At 34.8% G+C, this 13,984-nt stretch overlaps 1 protein-coding gene across 6 annotated transcripts in view; it reads left to right on the forward strand.

The window, feature by feature from the left end:
• Positions 1-13,984, forward strand: part of Raver2 (ribonucleoprotein, PTB binding 2) — an 89,200-nt gene that overhangs the window by 66,787 nt on the left and 8,429 nt on the right. For all 6 annotated transcript variants that reach the window (XM_078026410.1, XM_078026412.1, XM_078026407.1 and 3 more), the window contains 3 exons: positions 922-1,178; positions 4,025-4,136; positions 5,786-5,922. In XM_078026410.1, coding sequence (XP_077882536.1) covers positions 922-1,178; positions 4,025-4,136; positions 5,786-5,922 — 506 coding nt within the window. The remainder of the gene's footprint in view (positions 1-921; positions 1,179-4,024; positions 4,137-5,785; positions 5,923-13,984) is intronic.

A 13,984-nucleotide genomic window follows, 5' to 3' on the forward strand; every position in this document is an offset into this window, starting at 1 on the left:
AAGTCTTGGTTCGAGTCATTTGTAGATTTCTGTTTGTGAGCCCTCCAGCCACGGCTGATTTCAGATTACAGATGTGAAGACAATGAATTCAGTTGCAAAGAGAGATGCACAATTGGTTCTCATTAGCTGTTGCAAGCCAGCTGACCAGACTTATGGGGTTCACTTTAAAAATGTCCAAGAGCTTTTTGACTCAAGACTTTTGTTCCCTTCAAACATGAAAGCAGACAAATTGCAGTGACTGATATTATTTTAAAAAATACTGATAAGCTGGGCATAGTGGCACATATATCCTGCAACTTGGAAGGCTGGGACAAGAGGATCACAAGTTTGAGGCCAGCCTCAGCAACTAAGTGAGGCCCTAAGCAACTTAGGGAGATCCTGTCTCAAAAATAAAAAGGCCTGGGGGTATGGCTCAGAGGTGAAGTGCCCCTGGGTTAAATGCCCAATACAAAAAAATAATAATAATAATACCGATATAACTTACATGCCAAAAAGCATATGAACTTCTAAAATACAATTAAAATATTATTGAGATTATCTTAGAAGTTGTTGAAAATAAGAAAAGCATTATTACTTTTTTTTTTCTTTTTTGAGATGGGATAGGATCTTTTTATGTCACCCAGGCTGGTCTTGAACTTCTGTACTCAAGTGACTCTCTAACCTCAGCCTCCCAAATAGCTGGGACTATTGGCATGCACCACTCTACCCAGCTCACATTAACTACTCTTGTAGGTTTTTGTGTTTTCATAAAGGAATGTAGCAATTTATAACTTCCAACCTCACCTTTTGAATTTAACAGTTCTTTCATAGGCATGAAATAGGATTCTCCATTTTTTACCCCCCAAAAGTAATAAAATCAAAAGGACAGTTGTGAATAAATCTTGTTTAACTACAGCTTTTTTGCATTTGTGTTCACTGCAGCATCTAATCTGATTCCAACTCAAACCACCATCACAGCTGGAATGGGCATGTTGCCTTTCTTCCCAAATCAGCACACTGTTGGACAAGCTGGGTCAGGGTTGGGGAATACTCAGGAGAAACAGACCGCTTCCGTGGGAATAGCAGAAGGAAATTTCTCAGGGTCACAGCCTTACCTTCAGAGCTTTCCAAATCTTGCTGTTGGAGGCTTGCTGACGGGACACCATAAGCAGCAGCAGAGTCAGCCAAAAGGCCCGGAGGTGAGCTCGGGGCCAGGACACAGACATGTTTGTGCGTGTGTTCCCCTCACATTGTATCTGCCATGAAATGTTTCTAATACTAGGGTGTTCTAAGTTATGGTTATTTTATAGGTGGTAAATTTATGAACTTGGATAAACCAGTCATTTTCAAATTTGAAAGGAGGTTAATAATAAGCCTAAAGTATTTACATATGGATGACAAACTAGATAATTGCCTTGTCAGTGAAATGATTTTCGGTAGCTTGCATTTATGCCTCAAAATTGAAGAAAGCATAACACTCTTTTGAAAATACCGTTTTATTATAAAGAAAAAAGCAAAAATCCCTCTTTTGATAAATTATGCCGGCTGACATGTGGTACTATGCCATAAGTAAAATAGTTTTGATTTTTGTAAAATGAGTTTTTAATGCTGTTATTGTAAAATATTGTCAATATGAATTTTTTTATTTTATGACTATTTGCTGTTTTGAAAAGTATGTGCTAAAGAATGGCTTTAAAAACACTTGGTATCTTAAAAATTAAATATGAGCTAATAAAAGCTCAAAATTTTACAGTTCGGAAGAGTTTAGGAGAATCGTTAATACTGATCCAGTTAAATAGTGATATTATTTATAAGGACATCTTTCTATTTATTTATATCTTTTTTAATTTCAACAATGTATTGTAGGCTTACTACAAGACTTTTCCTTCGTAATTAATTCCTAGGTATTTTATTATTTTGATGCTTTTATAAAGGGAATTACTTTCTTAATGTTCTTTTCAGTTTGTTCAGTGTTTGTGTATACACACAATTGGTTTCATGATTTTTTTTAATCCTGCAATTTTGCTAGATTATTTTATTCTAACAGTTTAGAACTACGGAGGGTAAGGTTTTCTATTTATAAGATCATGTTTTCTTTTTATTCTGTGATTTGAATGCTTCTTATTTCTCTTTCCTGCTGAACTGATCTAGCTAGAACTTGCAATACTATGTACTAGAAAGAGGCAAGCGTTGGCATGACTTGCTCCTGATCTCAGAGGAAAGTTTCTGGTCTTTAGTCATTGAATATGATGTTAGCTGTTGGCTTTTCATATATAACTTTATTATGCTAAGACAGTTTCCTTCTATTCCTGTTTTGTTGAGTCTTTTTATCATGAACAGGTGTTTAATTCTGCCCAGTGCTTTTTCTGCATTGAGATGATCATGGTTTTCCTTGCCTTTTTCTGTTATTGTGGTATATTACATAGATGAACCTACACATGTTGAACTATTCTTGCATTCTAGGAATAAATCTCATTTGGTCATGGGTTATAATGCTTTTAATGTTCTGCTGAATTCAGTTTGCTAGAAATATGTTGAGGATTTTTGCTTTAATATTCATAAGAGATATTGGTCTATAGTTTTTTGGTATTGTCTTTGTCTGGTTTTGATACTAGGACAAATCCTGGTCTTATGGAATGATTTAGGATGTGTTCCTTCTACATTTTTGTGAAAGAATTTTAGAAAGACTGATGTTAAATTTCTTTTAAAATGTCTAATATACTTCACCAGTAAAGACACATGATTCTAGGCCTTTATTTATAGGAATATTTTGTATTTTGTAAAACTTTATAACTTATTCTCATTTAGAGCCAGAGTTGAGAACCTCTGATGTGTATATAACCCCACAAATCTGAACATTTCAGAAACAAAATGTGTGAGCTCTTTGCTGGATTCCTTTTCCCTATAAATTTAACCTCTTGGAGGTTATACTTCCTTTATTCTGTTTAGGAAACAAAATTAAAGCCAATTAAACATGAAAATCAAGCTTCTAGGTTTAATTATATAATCCTGAACAATGTCTTATTTTAAAATCTTCATGATCAGAGAGTTAAAAAGTAAAAAATTCTATCAGTATATGAAATACACTGAAGAATTAGAACATGATTTCATCTTTTTCTTCTGTTAAAGAAATGCTAGAATCCTCATACCTAAGCAGTCATATCAAAATATAGTGACATGCATTTTCAGGAAATGTGAATTTCTAGCCTCGTCATCTAAATGTAGAGTTTGGTTTTATTAAACTCCCTTATTTTGCTTGCTATTATTTTTAGTACCAGAGGTAAATCAGTTTTGCTATTTGGTTTGTGGTCACATGATATAAAATAAGAATCATAATAATAAATATTGATATTTGTATTTCTAGAGATGTGATATAGAATTTTTTTTCCATGATGAAGATGAATTATTTCAGATTCAAGTGAGAAGTTGGACAGGATATCTTAAGTTCTATTTAAAAAAAAAAACATTTTGTTTTACTTATAGTTGGACACAATACCTTTATTTTATTTTTATGTGGTGCTGAGGATTGAACCCAGCGCGAGCGCTACACACACACACACACACACACACACACACACACACACACGTGCTACACAAGCACTCTACCACTGAGCCATAACAGCCTTCTTTAGTTCTATTTTAATTCTAAAATAGTGTGTATCTAGCGGCTGGGATTGTGGCTCAGCAGTAGAGCACTTGCCTAAGTGTGAGTGATGTCCTGGGTTCGATCCTCAGCACCACATAAAAATAAATAAATAAAACAAAGGTATTGTGTCCAACTACAACTAAAAAATAAATATTAGAAAAAAATAAAATAGTGTGGTTCTAGAAGGTTTTTTAAAGTAATTTAAAAATAATAGCAGATAAAATATAATTTTAATCAAAATTTGTATATATTTTGTAAGTTTATATCATCAAAGTTTAGGTTCCACAAATTTGAATCACAGTAGACTAGATGTATTGAAAAATAAGTATTTCTCTATTTTGCATCTTTATTTTCCTATACCTCTTATTAAATGCTCCATCTTTTGTTTTTGATGAATAGGCTGCCTCTAAGAATCAGACTTCACTCTTGGGAGAACCACCAAAAGAAATCAGACTCAGTAAAAATCCATATTTGAATCTGGCAAGTGTGTTGCCCAGTGTGTGCTTATCATGTAAGTGGAGGCCACTATCAGTGTTTTGCAGTTTTACTGGACAAGTTCTATGATGGGTTTTACTTTAATTTTTATCAATGGAAAGCAAATAATTTCTGTTAACCAAATTAAGCCATAAATCATAACTTCACTCTTTAAATTGAAAAAACAAATTGAAATTAAGACACTTAAATTGAATACTACTTCATTTAAGAAAAATATTTTAATAGTATTTTATTAAGAATGTAATCGTTCTATTGGATTGTTGAATTATGATTGAAATTAATGGAGGCAAAGAATTATTTGGCAGTACTATATTTATAAACCAGAAATGTAAACCTCTAAGTAATATACAGAGTATTTGGATACCCCCCAAATTCATGACTACTAATCAGTAGAAATGAAATTCTCACTTACTTTTTTTAGTTCTAATTTTTGATATTTAATTGAGTGGTAACCTCTAATAAAATATATTTCTTTTTGTTCTTGAAAAATTCTAAGTAGTTACAAGATTGGGCTGATTATATAGAATATTGCTAGAAAATAATTTGTGACTTTATACAACTTTTTAAACTGTACAGATTAATGGGATTTACTGTAATATTTTCATGTATTATACATCCACTCTTCTGTCACTCATTTATTTTCTTGAGGACCTTCTCAGTTCTCCAATTAATATGAATCAAATATTTATATTTTTGTTCAAATATTTTTAAAAAATATTTTGTTTTAGTTGTAGTTGGACACAATACCTTTAGTTAATTTTTAGGTGATGCTGAGGATCGAACCCAGCACCCCACACGTGCGTTCTACCACTGAGCCACAACCCCAGCCCCCTCCCACCCCATCCCCACTCAGATATTTTTAAGGTCACAAATGTGTGCTCTAGACACAATGATAGTAACTGCAATGTTGATTGTCCATAGTGAAAATTTGGAACATATTGTTTATCAGTAAGGGAATGAGTAAATAAATAGCTCATCATAAACCAGAACCCTGCAACTTCTTAATCATTCATATGAAATAATCACTGAAGCATATTTTAAGTGGAGAAAGCAAATATATCCATAAAATGATTCAATTTATGTTTATTTAAAGCTATATATTCTCATACATATATTTGTATAAATATATGAAGTAAATCTGGAGAAATAAATTCTCATCTGTTACCTCCAGAAAGAATAGGATTGAATGAAAAGAAATTAAAGATTAATTTCATTTTTAATATACATCTTCTGTATTTTACAAAGTGTCCTCTTGAACCTAAATATTAATTTTTTATCTTTTAAAAAATCAGAAAAAAATTAAATATGTTTTAAATATGCTGACTCTGCTTTGATCTGGCCTAAAAATTGATGATGACAACCATTGCTTGAACAAGAATGTTTAATTTACATTTTGTATACTTTGTTGTAGAGATTAGATATGTATGTTTAAATGTTTCCATCATAGTTATTTTACCCATGGGGCAAACTTTCATTTTTAGTTTTTCCAAATAAATGAAACAATATCACATACTATATATATTTTGCCCTGGGAAAAACAAACATAAATATATATTCACAAACTAAAAGTTGTGTTGTGTAGAGTTGTTGTGTTAGTTAATGAGTTTTGCACTCTGTTTATAATTTGCGATAGAACAATCTAGATTGTATTTATTTTGCCTTTAGCTGCTGCAAGTAAATCCACTCTACATAAGACTGGAATTTCAAGCAACATTCTGGATGCAATCTCTCAGGGAAATGAATCGCAGCATACGTTGGAGAAGTGCATTGCTTATTCTCCGCCCTTTGGTGATTATGCACAGGTAAATGATTCTCAGGTTCAGATGATATATAGAAAAATTGGTTCAATCACATATTGAGTTCACTGAAAATGAAATTGCAATGTGTTTAATGTTATTATGGACCCATGAAATTGCACCCATCTATATGTATTTCTTGTTCACCATTTGAAATTTAGGAATGTGTTTCAGAGATTGTTTAGAATAGTTTGTCCTAGATATTTACCTTTTGTTCTTTATACCAGTGGTTTTCAAACAACAGCCTACTTACTACATCCAGTCCACCACCTGTTTTTGTAAATAGAATTATATCGGAACATAGCCACATCCATTCATTTACATGTTTTCTGAGGTGCTGTCATGCTACAATGAGAGAGAAGTAGTTACAACTGACACACACACAGTCTACAAGAATAAATATTTACTATCTGACTGCAGAAAAACTCTGCTGTCCACCGTCTTACTCAAGTATAGACCCAAGAAATCCAAGAAAATGCCTCTGTTCTTCATCACTGTTTATAGATGTACAAAGATGATCATTTTTACAGACTCTGCTAGACTAACTTTTAATTTTAAGCCAGATACAATCATCCCTCAGTATCTGTAGGGAATTTGTTCCCAGAACCTCCTATGAATATGGAAATTCATAGATGCTCAACTCCCTTATGTAAAACGGTGTATTATTTGCATACATTCTATGCACAGCCTCCTGCATACCTTTAACCATCTCTAGATTACTTACAATACCTATTATTCTGTAAACACTGTGTGAATAGTTGTTATACTGTGCTGTTTACGGGATAATGACAACAAAGTCTGTACATGTTTAGTAGTGATGCAATGTTTTGTTTTGTTTTTAATAATTTCAATCTGCAGTTGATGGAATCTGTGGACACAGAACCCCTGGGTAGGGAGTATCATGCTACATTAGATTGAAGAGGCATATTGTGTCCTGACCTAGATGTCAATTTGACATGGCCTCTTTCATCTTCATCCTATTCTAAGTAACTTAAACTGAGCATGTACATCATCACGTCAGCACTATATGATTATGCAGTCATCGGAGCTGTATAATTAGCAGTTTTGATTCTTTCTTATTTCTGAGAGCAGACAGCTTCTCAGCCCTGTTCTGTCTATCGGAGCAGCAACTCCACTTAGATTTCCCTGCAGCAATTTTATGTTTGCCTTCTCTGTCTCTAATGGACTTAGAAGAGAATACTAATTTAATTCACTTAGGACAATTAATGGCTGACTATGCTTTTATGAAAGAGTACTAGAAACACAGTTCTATTTCCATTTTAAAAATGGCATAGCTGGATGTTTGTGAGATATGTGGCAAAGTCTCTCACATATCTGGATGAGATGGAGGACCAGGGATTGGAAAGTCCCACAGGTGGGTAGCAGCGTATTTCAGTTTGAAGAACAGCGGTCAGGCCCTGCTGCCCCAGAAGCCCTCTCTTGTTTCGCTGAGGTCCTATCTTGGTTATGAACATTTGAAATAATTACTTAGATAAGGACCGTGTGTGCATCTATACTCTTTACTCTTGTAAAACAGGAGCAGCACAATGCATTTTTTAAAATTTAGTTCAATGTGTGTTTTAAGCTTCAAAAAGTATTTTTGTACTGACCTTTCCATTTCTTTTATTTCACTTTTGAAATCAGCCTCACTTATCTCAGGAGTTTTGTTTTGTGGGTCAGTGTGGTTTGTTTTATACATGTCACATCTGTGGAAAGACTCTGGTTTACGTGAGGGAAGTTGTGATAAACGTGCCTTTCTCGTCCCCTGCTTCCTCCGGCCTCAGGGTTGTCTATCTGGAGACGCTGTGGAGGAAAGGGTTTTCTGTCCCCTGGGACACTCCTTGCTTCCTCCTGGTGCTTGTCCATAGAGTGAGATGTGTTCTCTCTCTCTCTCTCTCTCGCTCTCTCTCTCTCTCTCTCTCTCTCTCTCTCTCTCTCTCTCATCCTCATAAAGTAAACTTAATTAAATATCACTAATGGAATAAAGTAACTAGAAAAAGGTGGTCATGTGTTAGGAATTCCTCGGAATTCCTCGTACCGTTGCCACAGCTGGATGGAGGAAGAGATTTAAGAAAAAGGAACTAACAATTTTTGTTTTATTACTAACACTCGGCATATGCATTGCAAAGTAAGCATTTTTGTTTTATTTTTTGCCGTCTTGGGGTTCAAACCCAGAGCCTTACACATGCTAGGCAGTGTACGCATTTAAACTTTCCTACAAGCCTGTGAGCTTTAAACTACTCCCTGCATAATACAAGTGAAAAAGCATAAAGGAGTAAATAGTCTTTCCAAATTCATGCACTTAGTAAATGGTTCCTCTGAACCCAGAGTCTACATTATCTTCATCATACAGAGAAATTTCTTTAGGCGTGGAAGTAGTATCTCATAGAAACTATATGTATAGGTTTCTTTTAAAAAAAATGTTTAGTTGTAGATGGGCACAATATTTTATTTATTTATTTGTATGTGGTACTGCGGATTGAATTCAGTGCCTCATGAATGCTAGGCAAGTGCTCAACCACTGAGCCGCAACTCCAGCCCTGTGTGTAGGTTTGAATGCATAAGGATTAAGAGAGATTGGATATGTTAAAGCATGGATGAATAGAATAGTTTCTGTTTCAAATAAAACTCTCACATTTTAAAATGCAATAGTTGGCATTTCCAGTATTAGTGAAGTTGCTTATAACACACCATCCCTCCTACAGATAACTTTTATAAAAACTGAACTAAATATGAAGAGAAAACTGTTATTTGAAGACATTGGAGAATGACCCAAAGCAGGCAGAATTAGCCCCCGAAAGATGGGGACTCTGCAGGAATGGAATTTGTCTCTGTTGCTTTTTGCCTAATACCAGCGTCTAGTTTGCGCAGAAATCCTCTCAGTCTTAACCACTTGAAGAGTCAGAAGACAGATTTCTAGGACTGTTAGTGAGGCTATGAAGTAAGAGGTAAAATCTAGGAAAAAGGAAGTTGCGTGGGTTGGAGCCTCAACATCCGTATGGACACTCAGCTTGAGGGAGACTCTGAAGACCTGGTAGAGAACAGCAGCTGGGAGGAAGGGAGGAGAGAGTCGGCTCCACCCCGGGTAAAGACAGAGTTTTGAATTTAAGTTCAGCAAATTTAATTCCTTCTACAACTAGAACAAAACACTCTTTGGAGGAGTGTAATAGAATCTGTGTTCTCTACACATTTCATTCACAAAGTCCAGTAAACAAAAATTGCTAGATATTTGAAGAAGCAAAAAAGTATGCCCCATAGTTAAGAGAAAAAGCAGTTTCTAGAAACTGACCCCAAGTTGATCCAGATGTTGGTGTTAATAGACAACGACTTTAAAGCAGCTATTATAAATATGCTAAAACTTAAAGAAAAAGATGGATTTAATGAGCAGATAGGAAATCTCAGCTAAAAAGTATACATTTAAAAACAACTGAATAATTCTAGAATTGAAAAGTATCATTTCTCGTGTTAAAAAATATAATGGATGGACATTACAGAAGGTTGGGGCAAGCAGGAAAAAAAGATTCAATAAACATAAAAACAGATAAAAATAAATAAGTCAATTGGAAGAAAAAAGAGAAAAGAGATTGAAGAGCAATGAATACATTCTCAAGGACCTAAGTTAAATATCAGTCTAAAATACATGTAAGTAGAGTCTGAGGAGAAGAGGAGGAAGATAAATGGAGCATAAAGTATCTAAAAAAGTAATAATAAAAATTTTCAAATTTGCTTCAAAAAACAGATTTAATAGACACAGAGACCTTTCTTACAAAGCAAAAAAAGTAGAATTTTGCATAGGCACATTATAGTTAATGTGCTGAAAAACACAGCTATAAAGAAAGAATCTTGAAAGTAATTGATATAAACAATGCATGTAAAAAAATTTTAAACAACAACAACAATGCATATTATTTTGATGGGTTTCTCAGCCCTGACACTATTGACATTTGGAGCTATGTAATTCTCTCTTTTGGTGAGCTATTCTGTGTGCTGCAGGATATTTAGCATCATCCTTGACTTCTATCCACAGATTGACTTCACTATCTATACAACCACTATTAAGAGAACTGGTAAATAAAAGATTGTTCTTTTGATTTATTTAAAAGTAAAATTTACTAAGGAAATTGGGGCCTAATCCCACATGGTGGAGATTAGGGCCTACTTTTTCTTCTATTAGACGCAGGGTCTCTGGTTTTATTCCTAGGTCCTTGTTCCATTTTGAATTGAGTTTTGTGCATGGTGAGAGATAGGGGTTTAATTTCATTTTGTTGCTTGTGGATTTCCAGTTTTCCCAGCACCATTTGTTGAAGAAGCAATTTTTTTTCTCCAATGCATGTTTTTGGCACCTTTGTATTAATATAAGATAATTATAATTGGGTTAGTCTCTGTGTCCTCTGTTTGGTACCATTGTTCTACCAGTCTGTTTTGGTGCCAATGCCATGCTGCTTTTGTTACTATTGCTCTGTAGTCTAGTTTAAGGTCTGGTATAGGAATGCCACCTGCTTCATTAATCCTGCTAAGGATTGCTTTAGCTGTTCTGGGTCTCTTATTTTTCCAGATGAATTTCATGATTGTTTTTTCTATCTATATGAGGAATGTCATTGGGATTTTTATTAGAATTGCATTAAATCTGTATAGTGCTTTTGGTAGTATGGTCATTTTGATAATATTAATTCTGCCTATCCAAGAGCAAATTAGATCTTTCCATCTTCTAAGGTCTTCTTTGATTTCTTTCTTTAGGGTTCTGTAATTTTCATTATATAGATCTTTCACCTCTTTTGTTAAGTTGATTCCCAAGATTTGTTTGTTTTGTTTGTTTGTTTTTTGAGGCTATTATAAATGGGGTAGTTTTCCTCATTTCTCTTTCTGAGGATTTGTCACTGATGCACAGAAATGCATTTGATTTAAAGGTGTTGATTTTATATCCTGCTACTTTGCTGAATTCCTATCTCTCACCATGCACAAAACTCAACTCAAAATGGAACAAGGACCTAGGAATACAACCAGAGACCCTGCGTCTAATAGAAGAAAAAGTAGGCCCTAATCTCCACCATGTGGGATTAGGCCCCAACTTCCTTAATAAGTCTCCTTTGGTGCAAGAATTAAAGTCAAGAATCAATAAATGGGATGGACTCAAAATAAAAAGTTTCTTCTCAGCAAAAGTAATAATCTGTGAGGTAAATAGAGAGCCTACATCTTGGGAGCAAATCTTTACACCTCACACATCAGATAGAGCACTAATCTCTAGGGCATATAAAGAACTCAAAAAGTTAAGCACCAAAAAACCAAATAACCCAATCAATAAATGGGCCACAGACATGAACAGACACTTCTTAGAAGATGATATACAATCAGTTAACAAATATATGAAAAAATGTTCATCATCACTATAATTAGAGAAATGCAAATCAAAACTACTCTAATTTCATCTCACTCCAGTCAGAATGGCAGCTATTATAAATACAAATAGCAATAAATGTTGGCAAGGATGTGGGGAAAAAGGCACACTCATATACTGCTGGTGGGACTGCAGCCAATATAGAAAGCAGTATAGAGATTTCTTGGAAAATTGGGAATGGAATTACCATTTGACCCAGCTATCCCCCTCCTCGATCTATACCCAAAAGACTTAAAAACAGCATACTACAGGGACACAGCCACATCAATGTTTATAGCAGCACAATTTACAATAGTTGAATTGTGGAACCAACCTAGATGACCTTTAATAGATGAATGGATAAAAATACATGTGGCATATATACACAGTGGAATGTTACTCAGCAATAAAAGAGAGTAAAATCATGGCATTTGCAGGTAGATGGATGGAGTCAGAGAAGATAATACTACGTGAAGTAAGCCAATTCCAAAAAACCAAATGCTGAATGTTTTCTCTGATATAAGGAGGCTGATTCATAGTGGGATAGGGAGGGGGAGCATGGGAGGAATAGGTGAACTCGAGATAGGGCAGAGGGGTGGGAGGGGAAGGGAAGGGACATGGGGTTAGAAATGAGGATGGAATGTGATGGACATTATTATCCAAATTATATGTATGAAGACATGAATTGGTGTGAATATACTTTGTATACAACCAGAGATATGAAAAATGTGCTCTATATGTATAAAAGGAATTGTAATGCATTCCAATGTCATATATAAATAAAAAAGAAGCAAAATTTACAACATTGCATTATGGGGTTTATAATAAATGTAGATATAATATGTTGGACAATAGTACAAAGACAGTTAAGAGAAGAAGCATGGAGGATTTGAAGAAAAGTTCCACTCATACATTGCTGGTGGGACTTCAAATTGGTGCAACCACTCTGGAAATCAGTATGGAGATTCCTCAGAAAACTTGTAATGGAACCATCATTTGACTCAGTTATCCCTCCCCTCGGTATATACCCAAAGGGTGTAAAATCAGCATATTACAGTGACTCAGCTACATCAATGTTTATAGCAGCTCAATTCACAATTCAATGGATGAATGGATAAAGAAAATGTGGTACATATACACAATGGGATGTTACTCAACCATAAAGAAGAATGAAATTATGGCATTTGCCAGTAAATGGAAGGAACTTGGAGACTATCATGCTAAGTGAAATAAGCCCATCTCCAAAATCCAAAGGTCAAATATTCTCTCTGAAATGCTGATGCTAATGTATAATAGGTGGGGAGGGAAGACTAGATGTTCAGTGGATTAGGCAAAAGGGAATGAAGGGAAGGGAGGGAGAGGGGAATAGGAAAAATAGAATGAATCTGACATAATGTTCCTATGTTCATATATGAACACACCACCAGTGAAACTCCTCACCATGTTCAACCACAAGAATGGGACCCTAATTAGAATAAGTTTTATTCCATGTATGTATAATATGTCAAAATACACTCTACTTTCATGTATATCTAAAAAGAAAAAATCAAATTTTAAAAACAGAAATTAGAAAAAGCAAGGGTAGGAGCTGCAAAAATCTACATGGAAACTCAGCATAAAGTAAATGAAATTTTGGTCGCAAGGTTCTCACGTTTTACATGAAGTAGAACAACAACATTTTTAACTAAGTAGATAGTTAAACTAAGTAGACAGTTCAGAACAGAAAGCTGTTTCCCTAGGGGAATTTTTCTGATAACAATAGTGAGTCTAGAAATAGACCATACTTAAACAGTATATTGATTTTTGACATAATGCCAAAACTATTTAATGGGGAAAGAGTAGAAATATCATTCTCTATATTGGAAAATGAACCCCAGCTCTTGCCTTATACCATATTCAAATTAATTTTCAATCTATCATAGTCCTAAATGTAAAATGCAAGCCATAGATAATATCAGCAAAACAGTAGAAAGAACCTTCAAACAATTTCTTCTCCATTGAAGCATAAAAAAAAACTAGAAAAAAATGATCATAATCAACTTTTCCAGAAGACTACAAAAGCTTGTGGCAATTTACAGAGCATTTATTCAAGAACAATGGATGAATCTTAGTAAAAACAGAGGGCTTTGTGTCTTTTAACCTGCCCTACCCCTGTTCTTTTGCCTTCTTTTCCAATACCCAAAATCACAGTGAAAACCAGCAAGCTGGCATCCACCTTAGGGGGTGCCATGGGTTGGGAACTCCCACAAGCCTCATTACAGACCACTGTCATTATTTGACCCATTTGCTGGTTCCCTGGAAGACCCCACTTACAAGGCTGTCTTTATTTAACCTGCCTCAGACCTTGCTCAGAACAGAAAGCTATTTCCCTAGGGGAATTTTTTGATAGCATTTAGAGGAAATTGTTTAAAGTTGTGGCTGCCTGGGGTGGTAGATAACATCTGATGCAAAGAATATGCTAACTAAAAAGCTTTAAAGAAAAAACTCTGGGCTTGTTGAAAAGCTCTGACCCTCTTATAGGAATATCACAAGGTCATAGAGGTACATAGGGCTATATGCATGTTCAGAAAAGAGCTGGGAAGGCCCTCCGCTCTCAGTCACTTTGCCTTTGAGATACTACGTAAGCAGGAAGGGAAGGCTAAGGCAGAGTTGTCAGTGTAGAAAGCTGGCCCCAATATACACACGGCCCTTGTG

This window comes from Ictidomys tridecemlineatus, chromosome 11 (assembly GCF_052094955.1).
Source record: "Ictidomys tridecemlineatus isolate mIctTri1 chromosome 11, mIctTri1.hap1, whole genome shotgun sequence".
NCBI classification, from domain to species: domain Eukaryota; kingdom Metazoa; phylum Chordata; class Mammalia; order Rodentia; family Sciuridae; genus Ictidomys; species Ictidomys tridecemlineatus.